General features: G+C 30.8%; 1 protein-coding gene across 2 annotated transcripts in view; it reads right to left on the reverse strand.

Annotated features, from left to right (window-relative positions):
* Positions 1-22,778, reverse strand: part of LOC130442494 (rho guanine nucleotide exchange factor 10) — a 134,949-nt gene that overhangs the window by 97,552 nt on the left and 14,619 nt on the right. For both annotated transcript variants that reach the window (XM_056776650.1, XM_056776651.1), the window contains exons 2-3: positions 14,644-15,084; positions 14,061-14,584 (exon numbers count right to left, since the gene is read on the reverse strand). In XM_056776650.1, coding sequence (XP_056632628.1) covers positions 14,061-14,584; positions 14,644-15,080 — 961 coding nt within the window. In that variant the 5' untranslated portion in view covers positions 15,081-15,084. The remainder of the gene's footprint in view (positions 1-14,060; positions 14,585-14,643; positions 15,085-22,778) is intronic.

The following is a 22,778-nucleotide window of genomic DNA, read 5'->3' on the forward strand; positions in this document are numbered from 1 at the left end:
GTTAAAATACGAGGCTTAAATACGAGAGGTCTCGGGTTCAAATTGCGCTGATTCCATTTTTTAGTTTTCTATTCATTTTTAAGCGGAATTTAAACATGCCGAAGAGAAGAGCTGTCAAATTTAATAACAAATTCGTCTGTTGTTTTGTTAATTTGTTAATATATAATATATTTTATAAAGAAAATTACCATTATTTTGCAATTAGTGTGTGATTATTACATTCCTCTGCTAAAAGGCCATTTTACACATTTGTTACATTTAATGTTTCTATATTAATTTGGTGTGAAATTAATGAATGTTAATTGGAAAGTTGTATACCAGACCTCACACACTGGGTGACTTATTTTTAAAATTTTATGTCCCAAGTACGATTTTTCAATGTTTCCGAAAATAACGTAAAGTTTTATGAACCATTTGAAAAGTTTTGGCTCTTACTAGAAAACTTGATTGAATTTTTAAATGAAAACATTAATTTTATCAGTGGTGTACCATAAAATAAATAGAAGAAGTTGAATAAGTAGATAGGTATTGGTTGCAGTAAAAATCAGTCACAACTCTCAATAGAACATGATTGATTCGTTTCATTTTCAATAATATGAATTATATTTTTGATACTGTTGACATTTATTTATTAGCTTGAATTATCTTATTATCCAATTTGTTTTAAATTTATAAAAAATCTGGGGATAAGGCAGTATCCCCGCCAGATCGAGCAAAAAAACGGCGCTGCAATCCATACTTTTCTCGAAGCATTTCAGGCCATTTTCGATTCTCTATAACTTCGTTTTGGATTAAACTGGAGGCAGGTATTTCTAGTAACCAAGCAAGCATTGTATAAACACGCTATATTTCAAATTTCATTCAATTTCAACCAGTCAAATTATAACTAATCAAAGTTCTTAATTTTGTTAGTCAAAGTACTTCTAATTGATATGGAAGCTTCAAATTTTGAATACAATTATTGTATAAATCGCGAGAAAAATAAAATATTTTGTAATTTCACTCTAGTTTTCTAGATACACCAACTGCATAAATAACTTTGTAATCCTATATGATATAAAATAATAAAATAAATGTTATAGGTTTTACAGGTATAGTGCAAAAAGTGAAGGTTGATGGATATCGGTTCTGCAGTATTCAAATAAATGTTCAAGATTACGTAGCACTTTCGAGAGTTGCAAGTCTAGGCGGGTTACATCTAATTAATGTCGACTTTGGAAGTATTAGAGCACAGGAATCCTCAATTTGTGAATGCAATAGACTAAGAATCATTAACCATAGAGACTGAAGAGAGCTGAAGCTTAAGATGTAGTACCGGAAAAGAGAAATACCACGTACAAAAATAAGAAAAGAGAAATGCTTTATTGTCAAAAAATTGTTAGAATTTGAAGACAAAAGCTTGTAAAAATTAAAAAACAAACATAAAAATAACTAAATAAAGCTAAAAATCAAATAAAATGTCAATATACAAAAGAAAACCATAGCAAAAATTAAACTTTCCAATAAATATATCCTCAAATTATAGCGGAATTCGGTATCGTGATATCGATTTAATTTCAATTGGCAAGTGATTGTGTATTTTTTTGCATCGTAAAATATTGAGCCCTTTACTAATTCTGTGGAATATGCGGATATGTAGATAAATATGGTGCCATTAGGCAAATGGATTCAAAGATTAATAAGAAAGAAAAGCTCTTAAGACAGAGAAAGAGCTTTAAAAAAATTCGTTGTTAGTATTTAGAAAGTACAGGATACTGAAAAGGGAAAAAAGGAGGTCTACCTACAAAAAGAAATGAGATTCCATCAAACCAAGTATCGCAAGGAAATTGGAGAAGCGTGCTTACGAATTAGGCAAACGGATTCAAAGATTAATAAGAAAGAAGAACTCTTAAGACAGAGAGAGGGCATTATACTTTCATGCGATGGCCACTATAAGATGTTGTTAGATTAGATAATTACGTAATAAGAACAGAAACAGAACGTGCCTTGATTAGGAACTGAATAAATCAACAGATTTGATATTTGTCACTTTGAACTTTTTACGGTGGAAGAGCTGAGTTGCGTTTTTTACAAGTTTTGTTTTTGATGGCATATAAATTTAAGAAGAAAAATATTATTTCCTCTGTTATAATGATAACAAAGGTATTTCGTATTAATTTCTCGTCAACATATTTCGCTATAACGTCACGCACGATTGTACAATAAGTAGAAAAATATAAATTTATGCAATAACAAATTACAGGATCTTTAGTTTCATTTCAAAACATTCCAAGAACTCATAATCATACTTTAAACAAAATGTTGCAATTTCAGTTGGTTAAATCGGCGCTCTTTATCAATAGATGACACAAATTTAGATTTTAGTAATATTTCTAGTACTTCCTTTGGAAAAATTTTTGAATGACGTTTAGTTAAATTAATGTTTGTTGGTAATAAAGAAAGCTTTGCGTGTCAAATAAAATTTAAAAACGATTTAAACGGAGTTAGGTACTATTAGAAAAGTAGTTTAATGATCTAATTATAGAGCTTTGGACCCTTTACCAACTTCCTTTCTACGATAAAAACAGACTATTAGTAATTATCCGTTTTAAGACAACCCTGTCTGTCCTAATCCGAGAAATTGATAAATATCCTAAAAAAACTTAAAACGTATCAATATCCTAAGTATCTAATTTACGAAGATATAAATCATACTACAGGGTGGCCCAGAAAGGCGTACGATTTTACAAAATCTGTTGCGTTTGAAAGTTTGAAGCGATCAGCCGAACTTGTGGTATCCAGAATATCTTTGCATCAGATTTTGTCGAAAGATCTGTATACCCGTATAAAATTTAACTTGTGCAGAAATTACAGCCAAATGATTTAATTTCAAGACGAGCTTTTGTTGGAATAATATTTGGAACGCTTTCAACAAATGTTCTGATCTCCGACGAAGCTCATTTTCCTTTAAATAGGTATATCAATAGATTGAATTGCCGTTACTGGGCTGCAGAGAACCCACGTGGAGAACAACAAAAGACTTTGAATTCGGACCCCATTACTTTCAAAATCAACAGGGGAAATCTGTCACTGTAAATACTGAACGATACATAGCCATGTTAAGGGATTTTTTTCTTTCCGCAAATGCAACAACTTGAGGCCTATAATCGTACGACATGGTTTCAACAAGATGCCTTCTTCTTCTTCCTCTCTCAATAGGACCAGGTCCTGTTTAATCCTGTACGTTTGGCCCTCTTCTTGGATCTTCCTAAGAAGCTGAAAACCAGCTCTCGTATCACTTCTTTGGTGGTCTGCTTGCAGATGTGCGTGTATTCCGTCTCTGAGTTTAAGACCATCTGTCTTCTGGCATTCTTTCTATGCGATCCCTCCAGAATCTTTTTCGAGCCCTGACCCATCTCACCACATCCTGTACGACCAATGCTTCTCTTATGTCATCACTCCTTATTCGGTCCCTTAATGGTTCGAAGTATTTTCATCTCAGTGGTTCTAATTATTCTTTTTGTTGTTGATATCTCGGCTCTAGTTTCTGAGGCATATGTGAGAATAGGTCTCACAAACGTTTTATAGATTCTAGTCTTGCTCTGTGAGCTATTTCTCAGACAGCCGCCGACTTTGATGCTTTCATGTCATCCTTCTAAAGCGTCTTTGGCGGTCGTAAACCAGATATTTGATGGGAAACTGATATCTCTACCGAGGTGACATTGCATGACCGCCTAGAAGTCCAGACCTAGCACCAACGGATTTTTTTATGTGCCGATACCTGAAAAGAAGAGTCTACTCCAATAATCCAGCCACGCTTAATCAATTGAAGACCGTCGAGAGAAGAAATAGCAAGAATTCCCTGCGCAATGTGCCAGCGAGTTTTTGCCAATTTGAGATCTAGATTCGAGGAATGTTTGCAGCACCTGGATGATGGATTTTTAACTTCAAAAACTAATATCTTTCGGTATCGTTCATATTTCATAAAAGAAATTATTTTCGGAAAATGTATTCGACATATTCAATTCAGTGATAGATATATTCTACTTCCGAATAAGGAATACGTCGTGTAAATTTGGTCCTTGTCGGTACGAACAATAAGAAAAATCGACTTAACGAATGGAATTCGTTGTCGATAGAGTTCCAATTCCCACGAACCACACTTGTGTGTCGTAGTTGTTCTATATACCTTCTAAAGATTAAGATAATAAAGCGTACAGAGTATAGAGTCATAAACATAAAAGGCGGTTCACCTTTAATTTTATTATTCAAACTATACAAGGTGTTTAAAAAAAAGGTGAGCCCCTCTCTAGAATAGATAGAAAATTGTAAAATATTTGGGGTTTGCTCAAAGCTCTTCGACTTGTATGTAATGATTAGATAATATTTTCTTCATTAATGATTTTTGGGCTTAGAGAATTTATATTTTTAGGCCTCACATTCTCAGTTTCTAGACAACGTCGTTCAATAGTTCTAAATGTATTTTTACTTGGTAAGTTTCATCGACTGCAATACAGTAACAAGATTTCAGAAATGTAATTATTATTAACAACAACGTCATAACAATCAATGAATGACGTTTTCCCTGGCAAACTCAGAGAAAATGCTTTTGTCGTGTAAAATTCAAAGTTAAATAATACTCAGTACTCAGCTATTGAGAGCCTTAATACGAAACAAACAGTTTGAGTCCCAGAACTGCGTGATCATCAAGTTGTTGTTTGTTTCATACTAAGACTTCCAATAGCTCAGTGCCCATACTTATTTAATTTTTAAAAATAAGATCCTATACTGATTAGACTGGATTTTTGTGAAATAAGAAACGAAAGCCCTCCGTCCCAATTTTTTAAATGTATCCGTTTTATCGATGGGGTCGCATCTCAATTTTCAAATCAAAATATTCCTAAAACGGTACACAGTACGAATTTTATCAAAAGTACCTTTTTGCTAAATAAATCTAATATTGAAAAAGTTATATTGAATAATACTTGGTACGAACCGTGTAACTAACGCCCCCTATGAAAGTCAGATATAAAAACAAATTTATTGGATGTATCAGATCCCATAACATATTCGTAAAAACAAACAAACCTCAAATATTTATCAGTTTTCTATCTATCATAGAGACGGGATAACCTTTATTTGAAACACCCTGTATATATAATTTATAAAAGCTGAAATATATTTTCATAAATATTCGAGGTTTCGTTTTCGCTAACGAATTATTCACATCATTAAACCCTTATGGTTACAAATAATCAATGAGAAAATACACGATTTCAAAATATTGCACAAAAATAAAATTTCCTATTTTTTAATTATTTATATTATTTATTATGTATAATGAGTCTGAATCTTGTAAAAATTCACTAATAGAAATCACAGCAAGTAGTAAGAAGATAAGTATTATGAGACAAGAAAATTATTTTTTGCTTAACAAAATCCTAATATCTTCACGTAGATATTGAAATCCACCATTCATCAGTAGTACCTCAATAATCCTCCGGGAACTACTGGAGACGATTCCGATAGAAGTTTTGAATAAATTATGAATCAACTTGACACAAAAAACATTCTAATAGAGAACCAACTCAATATAGTTATAAGATACAGTTTACGTTCGATAATAATATTATGAAAATAAAATATTTTCAACACCATCACTATTTGGAAGATGGAATAATTATTTTTGCAACGTCAGTAGAAAAAAGTTACGAAGTTATTGATCCTCGATCCGCTCCGAGACGTACTTCAATTCCCTTTGCTAGTAATTAAAGATTCAGGGAAAATTAATAGTGTATATCCTTAATGAATCTAACGAAAACAAAAAAAAATTAAGTGTTTGTTGGAATTTATATTATTGGGATTTCGCTTCGAGTATATTCGACTTACAAAGTAAAAAGAGTCTATGATGGAGAAATAATTTGCGCTGCGCTGCCATAGGCGTGTAACACTGTTTTACGTGTAAGGATTTTTACAAATACATTTTGAAAGAGGCTGAAGTCTTAAAGACAGGATTCATCAAACCAAAAATACGAATAATTATTTTTATTGTGTAACTCAAACAGAAGAAGTTTTTTTTGTTTAACTTAATCAGAAGTTTCTGATCTATGTCAGGCCAAACTGGCTGGTTAGAAATTTTTCATTTTCATTAAATCACCATATCTGCTTCGTTGAAGAAATTTTCCGCCTCAGACTTTACGGTTTTATACTAGAATTAAATAACTTAATTCACCAACTTGCTTTTTTAAAAACAATTTATTTAGCAAATTGAGGATTTAATAATTTAAAGTTACAATTAGTTACAATAATCTGACTAGCGTACTATACGAATATCAGTTGAATGAACAAATTATTAGTTTCACAGGCTTCTTTATGTATATCTCATCTTATACCATAATAATTATGAAATTAGATAAATACATTTATGGTTCATTATTGTCACATTACTAATAATTAACTGAAGATGATACTTCAATGGGGTTGAAGTGGAATGTATAAAACTTACAGACAGACTAAACGTATTCAAAATTTATAGCAAAATAACTTAAAGAGGTTAGAGTTCATAATAATAAATAAGTAATTGAGGAGGAAGTTCAGAAAATCTGGATTCGGAGTTTTTCTGAGTTCCTCTTTGTATTTTCTGAACAGGTAGGCCATTTTTTCAAAGAATAGCAAATTTTGCTTGCAGATGAAGATGTCTTCCACATCTGGGCATATGTCTGTTACTGACCATTGCGTATTTTTCTTAAGTAATGCATAAGGATGAGGTAATATAATAGTTTGGTTCAGGATGGGTATAAGGTAAATTTTATACAATGTAAACGGGATTGGATTTATAATTGGTATATATATCGAAAACAATACAATACTTCTTTTTATTGTAACTTACGTACTGAAAAGAATGTAATAATTTAATAGTTCCTGGAATTTAATTATACTATCTTTGCCGTATGTTGTTTGAAGAGAAAATATCAAATAATTTAATTGGTTTGATTTAAAATGGAATTATTTCTTTAGCAAAAGATATTGCGTTATCTATATTATTGATTATTGAATTTTATTCAGCTGGTTTATAATGTTGTTTAAAATTAAGAATAAGTAAAATGTATGAGAAACATTAAACACATGTTGATCTATTTGTTGTAATTTATTGGTGATTATGTTTTGATGACTTTTGTCAATATCGAATGTTTTTTTGCATATTCATTTTGTATTGTTTCTTCGTCAGTATGATTACTTAAAGTTATATTAATATTTACTAATATGTGGTTAAACTGCTCGAGACATAACTCTATATTGCTAATATTAATATGATAAGAAAATGTACGTTGAGCATTAGTTATGTACGTGGGATCTAGGGAAGCGGGAAGAATTGGGTTCTGAATTTCCTTGATTTAAATTGCAGTCGCTATTTGAAGCGTTAAGAGTAGAAGAAAGATTTTTGTCATCTGGAAAAAGGAAACGTTGCGGTTTTATATTATTTTTATGAATTTTTCTTTTATTTTTGACTATAACATTATCGTTTTCCTCGATAGGAGTAGGAATTTTCTCATACTTGTTTAATGTTTTGATGTTTTGAGAGAATTTCTTTTCGTATAAAGGTTTATCGGGTTCGATAGTAATATTTTCGCTTCTATTTATGTTTCGTTATTCAATAGACTGTTTTGTTGAGATGTTAGGGAATCATGAATTTCTTTATTTATTGCTTGAATGTTTTCTGAATGTTCTTGCATGTACTTAGAGATAATTTGTCTTCTCACTAAATTCGAGAGGGTTACGATAATCAAGTTTTCCTCTAACGATTTGAAACGGTGTATATTTTAGAGCGCTATGGATTGAATTGTTATAGGAGAGTATGGCGTAATTCATTAATTGAACAATATTCGCATTTTTATCTTTATTTTTCAGGGTTACTATGGTTTCCTGTAAGGTGGTGTGAAATGTTTCGATCGGACTATTAGGGTTAGGATTTCTAGGTGTACAGTAATGCATTTCAATATTGTGTAAGGAACATAAATTTTGTAGATTTTCGTTTTTGAATGTTTTACCGTTATTTGATGTTATTTTTCTTGGTATGCCATAAAGATTAAAGTATATTATTAATTTATCTATTATTTCGGTGCCCGTTTGAGTATTTAAGGGATAAGCTTGACCTAACTTAGAAAAACTATCAATGATTGTTAAATAATAAGTATTATGTGTTTTGAAGGTGTCTATTAAATATGATCGAAGGGTTCATAGCCTATAGGAGTAGGTTTAAATACTAATTTGTTTGTGTGTCTCTCGTATTTTGATTTCTGACAAATCTCGCAAAGGTTGACATAAGTTCACACATCGTTCTCTAAATTTGGTCAATAATAGACCTTTTTAAGGGAAGCCATGTTTTCTGTTATGTTACCTCTATGAGAAGTTTTAGTTTCATAATAAAACTTTATTTTTTCTTGTTGGATTTTATTGTCTGTTACATCTTCCAATATTGTATTGGTTATATATAAAATGAAAGAACCTTTTCTAAAATATTTTTGAAAAACACTTAATATTAGAGGTTCGAGGTTTTTATTTTTAAAATACATGCAATAAGTCGATTTTGGTATGAAGTTTTCTTTAATTATTTTGCAAATGTCATTTTCAGAGGAATCATTGGGTAAAAATATATATGATCTTTGTTTATCAAAAATTTCTTCTTTTCTGATTTTTGAAACATTGTCATTTGAATATCTAAGCACTATTTGATTTTTATATATGTTTAATGGTTTTTTTATGTATGGGGCTCCTATTATGGGATTTTCTGTATTAGTGTGTGTGTATAGTCTCTAATTCATCTCGTTGATTCTCGATGTTTTTATTGTGGTCTTTAGCTTTGTCGGGTTCAATTGTTATATATGATAAGATTTTGATTTTTGGTTCTAAGCTCGCATCTAAGGTATGTAAGATTTAGTCTAAAGTATCTAGCAGTATCTAGATAAGGTAAATCATTAGAATCGAAATTTGGAAAAAGTAAAAATACCTTCTCTAGTAAAAACTAGTTGTAGACATTGGTACAGGTTTACTAGTGGGTTTATGGGAATTTTCTGGAGAAAATACATTTATTGGTTTCCGAAAACTTGTTGATTTGTAAGGAAATGCTGGTTTACGGGTCTTGAATGAATATTTATTGATTGGCTTGAGAATCTTGAAGGTATTTCTAGATTATTATTGTGGTTTGGTTGACTGAAATAATTGGGTTTGTTATGCAATTGAGTGCGAGGATAGTAATGAAAAGGATGTGATGTATGTTCCCTGGATTGTTGATGCATAATCGTTGGTTTTATATTTGTTTGATGGGCAAAAAGCTTATTAATATGAGAACTTGAAGTAACTTGTTGTTCAATCAAACTGTGATTGAAAACAAGACTGTTTGCGTCTTCTAGAGTTTTGGGGTTATGGATCATTAAAATTGTACGGAGCTCGCTAGAAACACTTGCCAGCAAAACAGTAAGGGCTGTTATTCGGCTTGCTTCATTAAAGCAATTTTGGTTTGGTGTCCTAACGTATTATCGACCTGTGTTTTAATTTTAGATAATAATATTTTTAATCTAACAATAAATTCTAGTCCTGTTTCGTTTTTATTTCTGCACAAAAAATTAAGTTGTTGCAAAAGTACATTTCTATCTGTTTTATCGCCAAATTTTTGTCTCAGTGCGTTTCTTATATTTATCCATGTTTTTAAATCGGTCTACATAAAAGAAAATCACCGGCTTCATCTACTAATTTGGAAGTAATAGGTGCAAATACAAACTCTTCAGACTTTCGTCTGTTGAATTTGCAGCATACCTATTATAAACTGTATCTATACTATTTATAAAATATTCTAAATGTTCACTGCGACCGGAAAAAAGTCTTAGAGTATGTGCAATTTCTTTAGCTACTCTAATACTCATTTTTCTAACTTCTGGAACTTCTTCTATATTTAATTTAGACAATGTATCTATTAATGATTCGATATTTAACATTCAAACCTAATCTACGAACTTTTGGAAAAGTAGAAAAATATTTATTTTTCGATATATATAAATACAATTTTACAAAATAAAGGGTTGGAAAGGAATGTATCACTTACAGTTTTTTCAGGGTTGCGAATCTTCCTGCCAATTGGATGTAGTTCGGATCTCAGATGAACAGTTGAAACTGACGACTTGCACAGGTTTCAGGAACAATTTTCTTTTCTAAATACTGGTACCTGTCTTCTGGGATCCTACTGAGACTGCGCCAATTAAATATTAGCAAACTGAGAATTTAATAATTTAAAGTTACAATTAGTTACAATAATCTGACTAACGTACTAGACGAATATTATTTGAATGAACAAAATATTAGTTTCACAGGCTTCTTTATATATTAGACAGACTAAACATATTCAAAATTTATAGCAAGATAACTTAAAGAAGTTAGAGTTCATAATAATAAATAAGTAAATGATGATGATGCGCCGCTGTGAAGAGGGTTGTTTTGGATAACTTAACTCTATTGTGATTTTAGCACCCAACGAAACTTCTCAATCCTTTGAAAGTGATGATACTGAAATCATACACAAACCTTCCATTCGAGTTAAAATGTAGTGCTTATCAGAGATATGTGATATCTTCTATTTCTATTATAAACAACGTTAATGTCATAAGCTCGTAAAAGCGATCCATTCAATGACCTTAAAATATGAATTAAAACTGCAAGCTCAGATTTATTAAAAAATAAAATAGAATCACCAACAATTAAACAAAACAATGACTCTATATTATCCAAATCAGCCTATTTTATACTAAAAAAATGACTCACAAATAAATTTGACACAAATTTAAGTGCTTTCATTTTGTCTTTTATTTTTCTAATTGTTAGATAAAAAAATTTTATACAAATTTTTATATAAATGTTATTTCTCCCAAATTTTTGGAATGTTATCCTTGGGAAACTCGTACCAACATTCTAATATGAGTTTTCAGTTCAAAAACTAATCAGGAAACATTAAACATGACGATTACTTATATTTTGAGAATTCTGTAATATCATCTATCACAAATGAATTAAAAAAATATTCCGGTCATACAATAAACGTTGAAATATAAAAAAAGTCTTCGAGCGTTAGATACAGTTAATTATGATTTTTTTTGTAATCAATACTCAAACTTTATTCATAAATTTAATAAATATTGAATCAAAATTAAAAATAATCACATAAACGTGTCTATCATAATCTTTAATTATCATGATCCATTCTTGCAATTCATAAATAATTTCTTCTTAATATTGAATGAACAATGAGGCATTGTGTGCATACTTCTTTGTGGAATTTGAAAAAAAGGGATTTTTACGTGTCATAAAATAATTTTCATTGAAAAAGTCTTAGTCTGGTGGTAGTATAAATAGTATGTTTAGTACGAAAATTACCAATGTTCCAGAAATTCCAATTTAATCACGCTATATATATACAGGGTGTCCCACGACGAACTAAAAGTATCTGGACATGGTAAAATACTTATAGTAAAATCATGAAAATTTCTACGGTTGGGTTTTCGGATACGATCTTTTTAACTAAACTATTTTCAAAGATGGCCTGTAACTTTGTTATTTTAATACATATTAATACATTTTGAAATCTACGTAAAATTTTAGTATACTTTTGTCTAAAAACATTTTTGGAAAAATGCATACTTTTTGATTTATTAATTTTTTTTTAAAAAAATTGGACCGTTGCTTATAAATTATTTTTTTACGGGGATACTCTTAAAAATATGGAAATGGTTTTTGTTCGGTTATTTTAAGCAAGGTCAGACGTAATATATATATATATATATATATATATATATATATATATATATATATATATATATATATATATATATATATTATATAAATATATAAATGAATTGCCGTTTGTTAGTCTCACTAAAACTCGAAAACGGCTAGACCGATTTGGCTAATTTTGGTCTTGATTTATTTGTGGATATCCAGAGAAGGTTTTTAAATATGAATAAATATGAAAATGCTCGGAATTAAATGAAAATGAAAATTTTGATATTTTGTCACAAATTGAATTTCTGAACGCTATAATAATATTTGACATTTGACAACCAACGAATGCATAGTAAAACTTTATTGCAAATGTGTTTGCGAAGCGAAGTCCAGTGGACCGGATCCATCACATTACTCACAGATTTCGTCACAGCACAGACTCAAAAGAGGAGCTTATTCACAGGCAACAGTTCAATAACCATAATTGGTTGGGTGAAAAAGCAATATTGACGGCAAAAAATGAAGATGTTGAGGATCTCAATGCGACCATGCAGATCTTCCAGGACTATTGGTTTCCTTTAAATAAGTCGACGCCGTTACAAAATACAAAGGAAAGGATGATTCCAGCGGATTTAACATTCGATTTTAAATATTTACAATTTCCAGTACGTCTGGCCTTTGCGATAACCATAAATAAATCGCAAGGCTAGTTGTTGGAAGTTTGTGGAGTTTCCCTATGTCGAGCATGGACAATTATACATCGCGTGTGCGTCATTTTTGTTTATTTAACTATGTGTCTGTCAATATCAAATTAAAACTTTATAAATATCATGTGTAATTAATTGAAAATAATTATAATTTATCGATTGAGGCAGTACGTCAGGTCAGCTAGTTCCATATTATTAAGTCAAATTAGACCAAAAAATAAGAGTGAAGCTACATGAATTTGAATGTTCCCCATCATTTCCGTATATGGAAAAAATTTTATTCAAGGTTAAAGGTCAAAAAAATGAGTTTTTCGCGATTACCAGCAAAACGGTAGGTTTTATCATGAAAATACCTTAGGCGAAAATTGTAGATCATAAAATTGTCTATAAAAAACGTATTAATACTTTTTTTACTGCGTACTACCGTTTCTGAGATATAATGATTCAACAAGTTGTAAAAATTATAAAGTTTCAGATTTACTGTCGTATTTAATGGCTATAATGATTTCATTTTCATCAACTGATAATTTATTTGATGAACATATTTCAATTCCAACCAGTCAACAGAAATTTGTTACAAATACCACTAAATAGACAACTTTTACAACTTTTTGAATCATTATATCTCAGAAACGGTGGCTTGTACGAAAAAAAGTATTCATACGTTTTTTGTAGATAATTTCATGAACTACAATTTTTGTTGGAGGTATTTTCACGAGAAAACTCACCGTTTTGCTGAAAATTGCGAAAAACTCATTTTTTTGACCTTTGATCTTGAATAAAAAATTATTTTCAATTGTATTTTAAACAATTTCACTGATTTTCAGCTTGATAGGAACTTATGTCTAAATTGACTGGATTAATATATTCAGATTTAGATTTTGCTTGTTAATGGGAGAGTCAATATTTTAAGTCTTGTAAATGAATTAAGAATTAAAACTACTACTTTATACTTATTTTTATTAATTATTTTGACAATTCGACAATAATTTTTTCAAGTTTTAACTATCATTATTTAATACTTCTCATATTAATAATAATGTTCCCATAATTAAATAAACCATAAATTATATCATAGTTCTACTAATTAGTTAATTAATGGGAAACAAATATTTAAATAATGTAAACTAAATATATATATATATATATATATATATATATATATATATATATATATATATATATATATATATATATATATATATATATATATATTATAGTCATAATATATGAATATTTATGACGAAAAACTCTATCTATATATGATTTAAAGGTTTCGTTAAGAAATAACATTCGTTAGATGGAAAAAATTATATTTGTGTAGTTAATTAAGCAAGTCCAACATCACTCATTTTATTAACGACCAACAAATTGCCATAAACGCGATGACATATTTGTAGTCGGCTATTTATTATTAGTAATATAATAAATAGGCCCGACTTGGTTCTTTAGATTAGCGCATTCTTCATGATCGGATGCAAAAAAAAGTGTGTTAATCACATGGCTGGCTACATTAATAGATATAAAACGTTTAATGGGTTCAATCAACTATATATAGTAAAAATAAATTAATATACTAGAATCCAAGGAAATTGAGTCAGTTCCTACCTTTGCTTTTATTGAGACTGATATTACTCGGAAAAGCGGTAATTTTTTTCCACGCTTTCTTTCCCCAAAACCCTTTGCTCGGGGTTTCAGCAGGCGTAGCACTCCTCGGATTATACGAAGCCGTACTTTTACCCCTTTCAGGTCCACGTCTCAAACTACCGGCTGCACTTCTGTAACTAGCACCACTCGAACTACCACTAAAACCACTATCCAAGTCCACTAAAGGCGCGGGACTAAGTAATTCGTCAGTAGGACCGACCGTCAATAAATCCGCTAGTTGATCGTCCATTTCATTTTCGCGATCTGTATCGTCACTACCTTCTTGCGAATTAGAAGGCATCAGCATGGCTTCCACTGATAGATTTAACTCGCCAAGTACCCTACGGTGACCGTGTTGTACACGGCGTACCTCTTCTTCGACTAGGCTTTGGTTTAGAGACATTATAGAATCTTGGTGAGCTTGTTGACGTCTAGCTTTAGCTAAATCACTTATTTCTTCGTAAATATTTTCCTCAGTACCATACCTGTAAGACATATTTCTAAATTGATACATCTAGAAAGTTATTAACGAAAAATTATTAACCTGGTTAGATAAGTATGATTGCTCCTGTAGGAACCTTCTCTATAAGTACCTGGATAATTACTGGGCACATTGGTGTGTCTAGTGGGCGGTCCTGGTTCGTAATATGCGTAACTATAATCCATATTAGGCCACGGAGGATCCGGTTGACTAGAAGGTCCTGGGATTGCTAAAAATTCCTCCGCCATTACGGAACAAGTTGGAGGAAGGCAAGCTTGATCGTTTTGTTGTGGATTTGTAGTAGGTGGATAATTAGGTGGGGGCGGAAAGTGTAAATGAGGATGAGAAGGGTAGGTGTGTTGCGATTTCTGGGTTAGTGGTAGCTTGCGAAGCGTACCTCCAACGATATCGCCGATTCGTTGGTTTTGGCAATGCTGTTGAGGATGATCTGACGTGCCGTGACATTGTTGCTTTTGATAGTTGTGAGATCGCTGCCACATTTACCTTAAAAAATAAATAAATATGTAAATCACCCAGTTGAATCTGACACTTATACCAATAAAATTAAATAACAACGTGGATGCGAATATAAATTTTTAACGATAGACATAACTTGAACGTCTCCGAAGAAATAAATATTCTTGTTAATAGACAATTTCTCCTTGTAGCCTTTATTTTCACCTTCGGTTTATATTACTTTCAATTTCAGTTAAAAGCGTTATTTGCATGTAAATTAACACTTGAAATATTTTCAGATTGCGAAACAATAAAAGAAGTGTTTGAAAAATCGATGTATATGAACAATCGAAGGAACTAACCAATTACCGTATAGGTACTTAACGAATTTAAATCTGCTTTGAATTACCTCTAAACTCTTAATTGTATGTTTCAAGTTAATTGATTCTATAACACGTTTTTACGCAAGTCAATATTTCACAATAAAGTGCATTTATTTCATTGCGTTTTCATTCAAACAAAACAATTCAGTCTTAACAAACAAATATGTAAGAGAATAGTACCTGGCCTGATCTAGAAACAACGGTAGTTGTTTGAAATATAACATCTGTTTCAAGTTTGAAGCGCCAAGTTGTTTAATATTTGTTTAGCAGCCAATACTGCACGAGAAGGCATTTTAAAAAGTGACGTACGTTGCATATTAACTCAAAATTTGGACTCAAGTTCACTCACAAACAAAACCAGCATTTTGAAGATATTTCCATCGAGTGTTTGGCGATGTTTTAAAGAAATAAAGCTGAATTTTCCCGCCGTTTCATAACCACTCGAAAAAAAAAACAAGAACAACCAAACAATGGTCTGTAATTGGAGAGCTGGCTCCAAAGAAGGCAAATACTGTTCTATCTGCAGATAAGGTTATGGCGTCGGTTTTTTGGGATGTCATTGACTAGCTTGAAAAAAGGAAAACTATTATTATGTTCGGCCTCCTTTACCTGAGAAGAAAGCGTTGTTTCATTGAGACAATGCACCAATTCACACATCCGTAATTGCAACGAACAAAATTAATGAATTAAAACTTGAATTGCTACCTAATGCACTCTATTCGTCAGTTTTAGCCTCCTCGGATGATTTTATGTTTCCAAACTTGTGTATGGAGCTAAAAGAAGATTACGTTGAGCAATAAATATATTTTTCGTTATATTAGCATATTACATGACGTATTAAAGAAACAAGAAGTAATTTTTATATTTTAACACCGTGTCAAGCTCATTATTATACGTAAACATCAAGCCAAAAAAAAATCATATGAAAGTTTGCTATCGATAATCTATAATGAAAGTCGTTTTTCGCGTGGTTACTTTTTTTGTTTCATTCGTTTATTATCTTCCTGTTTTTGCAACGTACTATAATCCCACGGGATGATACCGAGTAAAAATTAATTAGGTACATTACTTTCCAACGCAGTCACCCTCTTTGCATCAGTAGATTAACATTCCGATCTCATTATGAAAGTGCTCTGATTCTGTCTATCCTCGAAATGGCGGTTGCTGCTGTTCGAGACTCATTATTAAAATTTTATTTCAACGAAAACAGATCTACACAGTCATTAGTAAATTCCTCTAAATTTAGATGATCTTCAACAACAAAGTCAATTAAGAAATATCGGAAACTTTCGTATAATATTTGAAGCATTGAAGGGGTATAAATCGATTACAGGAAATTCTTAGATTGAGGTTATGTTTATAATTTATTCTTGAATATTTATGCATTTAAAAGTATTCTTTACGAAACAAGAAAGAATTCGAAGAACCAGTGCCATTACAAACAAACAATGTCAAGAATGAAAAACTGAACAAAACGAGAATAGAAAATATAAAAGAAATAGCTTAGAAGTAGCTTTTTTCTTTCTTGCCTTTTGGAATTGTAAAACACTTTTTTCTATTTTTTGAGGTTAGTTGTTGGATGAGATCTCATATTTAGATGTGAAGAGTTTCTTCTTACTGTAGTGATAAATTTTTAAGATGTCGTAGCCGCTGGTAGACTATTTACATTGCAAATATAGAGACTTTTTATTTGCTATACCATGTCACTCATAATTACATTCAATTTAATTACGCAAACTTTTTTAAAACCTAACTACTCTATAGAAATTTATTGAATAATAATAACTAAAATGTTCCTGAGAAAGTGGACGAATTTTTAATCAGATTATTAATCTACTCATACGAAGTGTGAACAAAAATTGTTGTGAATTTATTATATTTAAAACAAAGTTGATTAAACAACTGTCCAAATGCACTCGTTTCATTTGCAAATCATCTGTTGAAATGCTTTCAAAGACCAGTACAAGCTTTTAAGCTCTTCATTATTCACTTTTGGTATAATTTCATCTGTTTTCGAGAAAGGCTCAACCGTTTCATGGTTTCATTTATTTTTACATTTTAATCCTTCTCAAGATAGTTCATGAAAATTATCCCACGTTCATTCCAAAACCCGACGCCTACTGAAGGAACGGTCTTTGCGTTCTTTAGAGCCGGTTCTTCCTTTTCAGTCGATTGTTTTAATTGTTTTTTGTATCGAATGTGAAGTGATTCATCCATTGTTATGAAACGTCGCAAAAATTCGGTTTTCGCACTTTTTGAAATGATTATTATGTCTAGTAGCTCGCGTACTTTCAGTCGAAAATCATCCAGTACCAATTTGTGGCTTTTCTTCAATATTTCTGGAGTCGTCACTTCATTTGATCGACCGCTGTGATGCTGGTACTTGCAGGTCGTACAGTATCGTTTAAACTAAGCTAACTGTTGATATCGAAGGAGCAGTTTTACCCAGAGTAGAAACTAGTTCAGTTTTTATATTTTTTGGGCTAAGACCTTTCGATTTTTTCCATGTTTACAAATTAATTGAAAACGTTCATTATTAATGGATGCCTAACAAATACTGAACAACGTCTTCAAACTTAACACATATCATAATCTTCGTATGTATTTTTTCTTTATCAACTGATGCTTTCAAAATTCATCTTATTCAGTTATTACGCATCACAGCTTTTCATACAAAATATTGGGAAGAATATATAAAAAGAAATATTAATGTTTAGAAAAATTTGCTTCTAATCTAGATCTAGTCGAATTGAATAAATTTTATTTAAAACGCATTCAAAAACCACTAGACAGTAGATAAACGAAAGAAAATTATCATTCAATGTAATTTTTTCGAAATATTCGCGTGGGAATTTTTTTCTTTTTTAAATTCGATTCCGGACGAACGAAGGGTTGACCCTGTGATCTAAAACGACTAATAATCTAGGGAGTGTCTACCAATTATAATAATGGTGTTTGGAGGCATTGTATTTTTAAGTACTTGGTCCGGGAATAATGGAAAAATAAAGGCCCATTACATAATTCTTTTCAATTAGAACCTTGAGGGGAGAGTGAATTAAACATGGCGACTAAACTCATAAGATTTATGTAATTTTTATTACAACCCGACGGTCGTAGTTGAAAGGGCGCTAATGTCAATGTCCACATAATGCTTCGATGTACCTAACCCCCCAAATTAAATTTATTATAAATATTATAAATTTATATAATGTTTCTAAATTCTAATGATTCGACTAATTTTAAGTCCTTACATCTCAAATATGTAGCACTAAACAATTTAATTATTTGTTCAATTTCTTATTTCTTAGACCTTTTGATATATGAATGCTTTGAAATTAGTTTTTTTCATAATTTTTAAGAGATTGTTGAAAAATTGACGTTTCGACTCATTTTAAGTCTTTACCAATAAAGACGAAACGTCAATTTTTCAACAATCTCTTAAAAATTATTAAAAAAACTAATTTTAAAACAGAAGAGACCTAAAATCAATGAACATTTAGAAGCATTAAATTATTTGTATATTACAAGTATCAGATCTCATTTTATTTTGAATTTCGTTATTTAGATGATTGGCGTTGCATTCAATATTACATAAGATATTTGTCACAGGTTATTTATTATCTGTCTGCAAAATTGGGACCCGAAGATAAAACTTCTCTTAAAAATTATTAAAAAAAACTAATTTTGAAACAGAAGAGACCTAAAATTTAGAAATATAAACATATCAAAAGGTCTAAGAAATAAGAAATTTAAAAAAATCTGTCTAATAAAGGATAAAGAACTTTGTAGTGTTAAAGAAATTGAAAATTGTATCCGTAGAAATGAGAAAATTACTTTATTTGTATTAAAAACAATAAATAACATCCCTAGAATACAAATCATTCATTCTACAACCAAGTATAATATCAATTTGATTTATTTCAGTAAATGTCCCTTTCGCATGACTCATTTTCTTAAAAAATAAAGCATTTTCATTTATTATACTTTTCTAAAAAGAATAATGACGAATAAAATATTCAACAAATCGAACAATTCACAAATTTCAACTTAATGTCATCCGTATAAACACTATAATGACCAAAATGAAATTATTCATGACATTGTTTCAATTTGATTCAATTCTTCTATTTTATTAATCATTTGTGTATACTGTTCAATATGACAATTACAATATTTTTGAAATTGTATTTGCTGGTAAAGATATCTAATGTCTGGAAATTAATATTTTATTATTAATAAATTTCGTGGAAATAACCACAGAAACATATTTTTGAAGACCAGGTACATTTTTATCTCTACAGAAATATGAAAGGACGAGCGTCAACCTTGAAGGCTATTCATCATCATCACAAACGACTACTACTGAAGTGGTTACGTTGTCTATAATTTCAGAAAGGTCTGTTGGGTTTTTACCTTCGAAATTGATTACTAATTATATATGTTGATAGAAAATCTAACCAACATTTTAGACCATCATAAAGTAATTTCTACACTTTATAAACAGCTGCGACTTAACAAAATTGGACAAAATAATTTTTTATATTTTTAATTAAAATGGATTAGAAAATGGAATTTGTTCCTAATACGAGGCAAATGACTTGAAAATTTTATGCATACATTCCAAAATTTCTTAAAAATGTAGATTGAAAAATATAAGATCTCGTTTGCATGCGATATTAACAAAATATTTGTTCAATCTAAAAGAAGTCTCTTACTATATAAGATATTCCGACAAAAAAATTCTGGTATGAAGATTTTTAGATTATTGTATATGCCAGGGTAAACCGTTCGCCATAAAGAGACATTCTGAAGAAAATTATCATAAATTGTATTTATTTATTGAAAATACTAACAGGAAGTATAAAAATTTTCTAATTGAACTGCATACTGTCCAATATCGTGTTACTACAACAATAAATGTTCGAAATGTGCACCTTGCACTTCTACATACTCACGGAGGATATTTCTTTGGATTTGGAAGAGGATGATTTTGCCTTATAGCGTCAAAATGGAAATTTATTCTATCGATCATTTCGTTGTGTTTACCGGTGTTACATACACCAATCTTCTAAAATATCCCACAAAAAAACGAATCTAATCTAATTCAAGAGAACGTTATGGCCAAGCAAAAAGACCTCTCGGGGCACTGTCGCCACAACAAACACCTGAAGACGCAGGTTTTGTTGAGGCGACATTCTCTCGAAGTGTGAAGACGAAGATCTCTGGCAATTGAAGCCATCCCACATTTCAGACTTTTTAAAAGGAGTGGGTTTGATTGATCAGCTGTAAACATGGGATTTTCTACTATCGCAGCAAGTAAGAGGGATCCGATAGATCCATACATACATACAAACCGACCAATCCACCAATTAGGAAAAATGGTATGAAGATGATTTTTACAAATATGAATTGCACTTTCTGGATGTGAAAGAGATAAAAAGTTGCTCGTGGAGAATCCTAAGAATAGTTTTTGTTGATACGTTAAATTATAGTGAAATTTTGTGTACACTAGTTGTGGAATCAACATAAATAATTACAATTTACGATATTTTTCTTCAGAATGTCTGTTTATAACGAACGATTTAAACGAAGTTAAACAAAGAGTAGCTTTTTGTTAAAAAACCGATCGAACAATCAATTTTTGCTATCTTTAAATTGTACAGGTCGTCCCTGTAAAAGTTACGGATTGTTAACTTGGCATGTACAACGATCTAAAAATCTAAATATCTCTTAAACCGTAAATTGTATCGAGTTAAACAAAGAGTACCTTTTTGTTAAAAAACCAATCGAACAATCAATTTTTGCTTGCTATCTTTTGATTGTGCAGGTTGTCCCTGTAAAAGTTATCAATCATTATATACTTAAACATAAGTTGTGATTTCGCAACTTGAAAGGTCTATAAATCAGAAACCATTTTCAAACTATCGTGGGTTATTTTCAATAGTAATAATACGATCCAAAAAAAGTGTTTAGGAGTAGGATTGTTACTAAAAACATGAATTAAAGTACTTAAAAAAGGATATTTTGTCTTAATAGACTGTAAAGTTATAAAAATTAGATAAATCCAATTAAGTTAAAAGCGACATTTCAGTTTGGCTGGATAAGGAAAAGTTCAGCAAACAACTTTGACATGATGCGCAACAGAAATCTTAGTGGAACTTTGACTTGAAAGATTTTCTAGTAGATAGAAAGTTCACTTTGAAGATATCACGAAGATCCCAGATAGTTGGAGTTTAAATCTATTACGGCGGAGTGGCAGTTTTATGTTATTTTTTTATCGACGTAAAGTATGTTTTACCTAAAAAGGATCGTATATACTAGCTCGTTTGTATATTTTATTTTCACGTCTATATTTACACTAAAAGATTATATTTAAAAATTAAAATGATTCATACAGTATTATTTAAAATTTTTTTTCTTCGTGTAAATTGGCAATTCCAAAAAGTCGCTGTTACTATCGATAAAATTTCAATTTATCATGCAACATTATCGTTTCTGTCCCGACCTTACAAGCAACAAATTTTTTTTTCTTATTCAATTTCCAACTTCCACAATTCGCGGGAGTTGTAAAAACGTCACTTTCCCGGAACAGGAAAAGCCAATTTGCACATTTTATTTACAATTTCTATCTATCTCCTTTCGAAGGGAACCTAATCTAAAACTCGGTCAATATTTACTTAAAGATAGGTATTTCAAGGTACATAAAGGCAGGTGTGATATTTGGTTGTTTGACTGTCAAAAGTCATTAAACAATTAACGAATGTTTGAACGTCGGGTTTGGTGTACGCAATTGATATATTTCCAATTTCAAAAAAAATCTTATCCGCCACTCAAATTCTCTTTTCTGATGTCATGAACGTTTTACCACAAAGTATTGAAATATGGTAGATTTATAATCAGTGATTTTTTAAAAAGATATAGGATTTGATTTTGAAAAAAAAACCACAAAAAATTGAAAAAAAAATGATGAAATCTTTATTGGAATCGATCGAACAATCAATATAATTTAATGTTTAAAGATGATTTTATGCAAATTTTGGCCGCGGCTCCTCTTTAGGTAACCCATGCGCAAGGTCCAATTTTGGCACACTCTCTCACATATCGGCCGGAATTTCACGAATAAATGCTTCAATATGCGTCAATCGTTGCTGGTTTATCCCTGTATGGCACGTCTTGTTGAAACACATTCTTCCATTTTGAGCAAAAAAAAAATCGTATCATCACACGGTAGCGCTCGCCATTCACAGTAACGTTCCGGCCATCGTCCGTCGCTTTTGAAGATGATGCCCATAATCCACACCAACAGTGATTTTTTCGGGATGCATTGGTAGCTCTTGCAATGCTTCTTGCTCGTTTTCA

Source organism: Diorhabda sublineata, chromosome 4 (genome assembly GCF_026230105.1).
Source record: "Diorhabda sublineata isolate icDioSubl1.1 chromosome 4, icDioSubl1.1, whole genome shotgun sequence".
Taxonomy (NCBI): Eukaryota; Metazoa; Arthropoda; class Insecta; order Coleoptera; family Chrysomelidae; genus Diorhabda; species Diorhabda sublineata.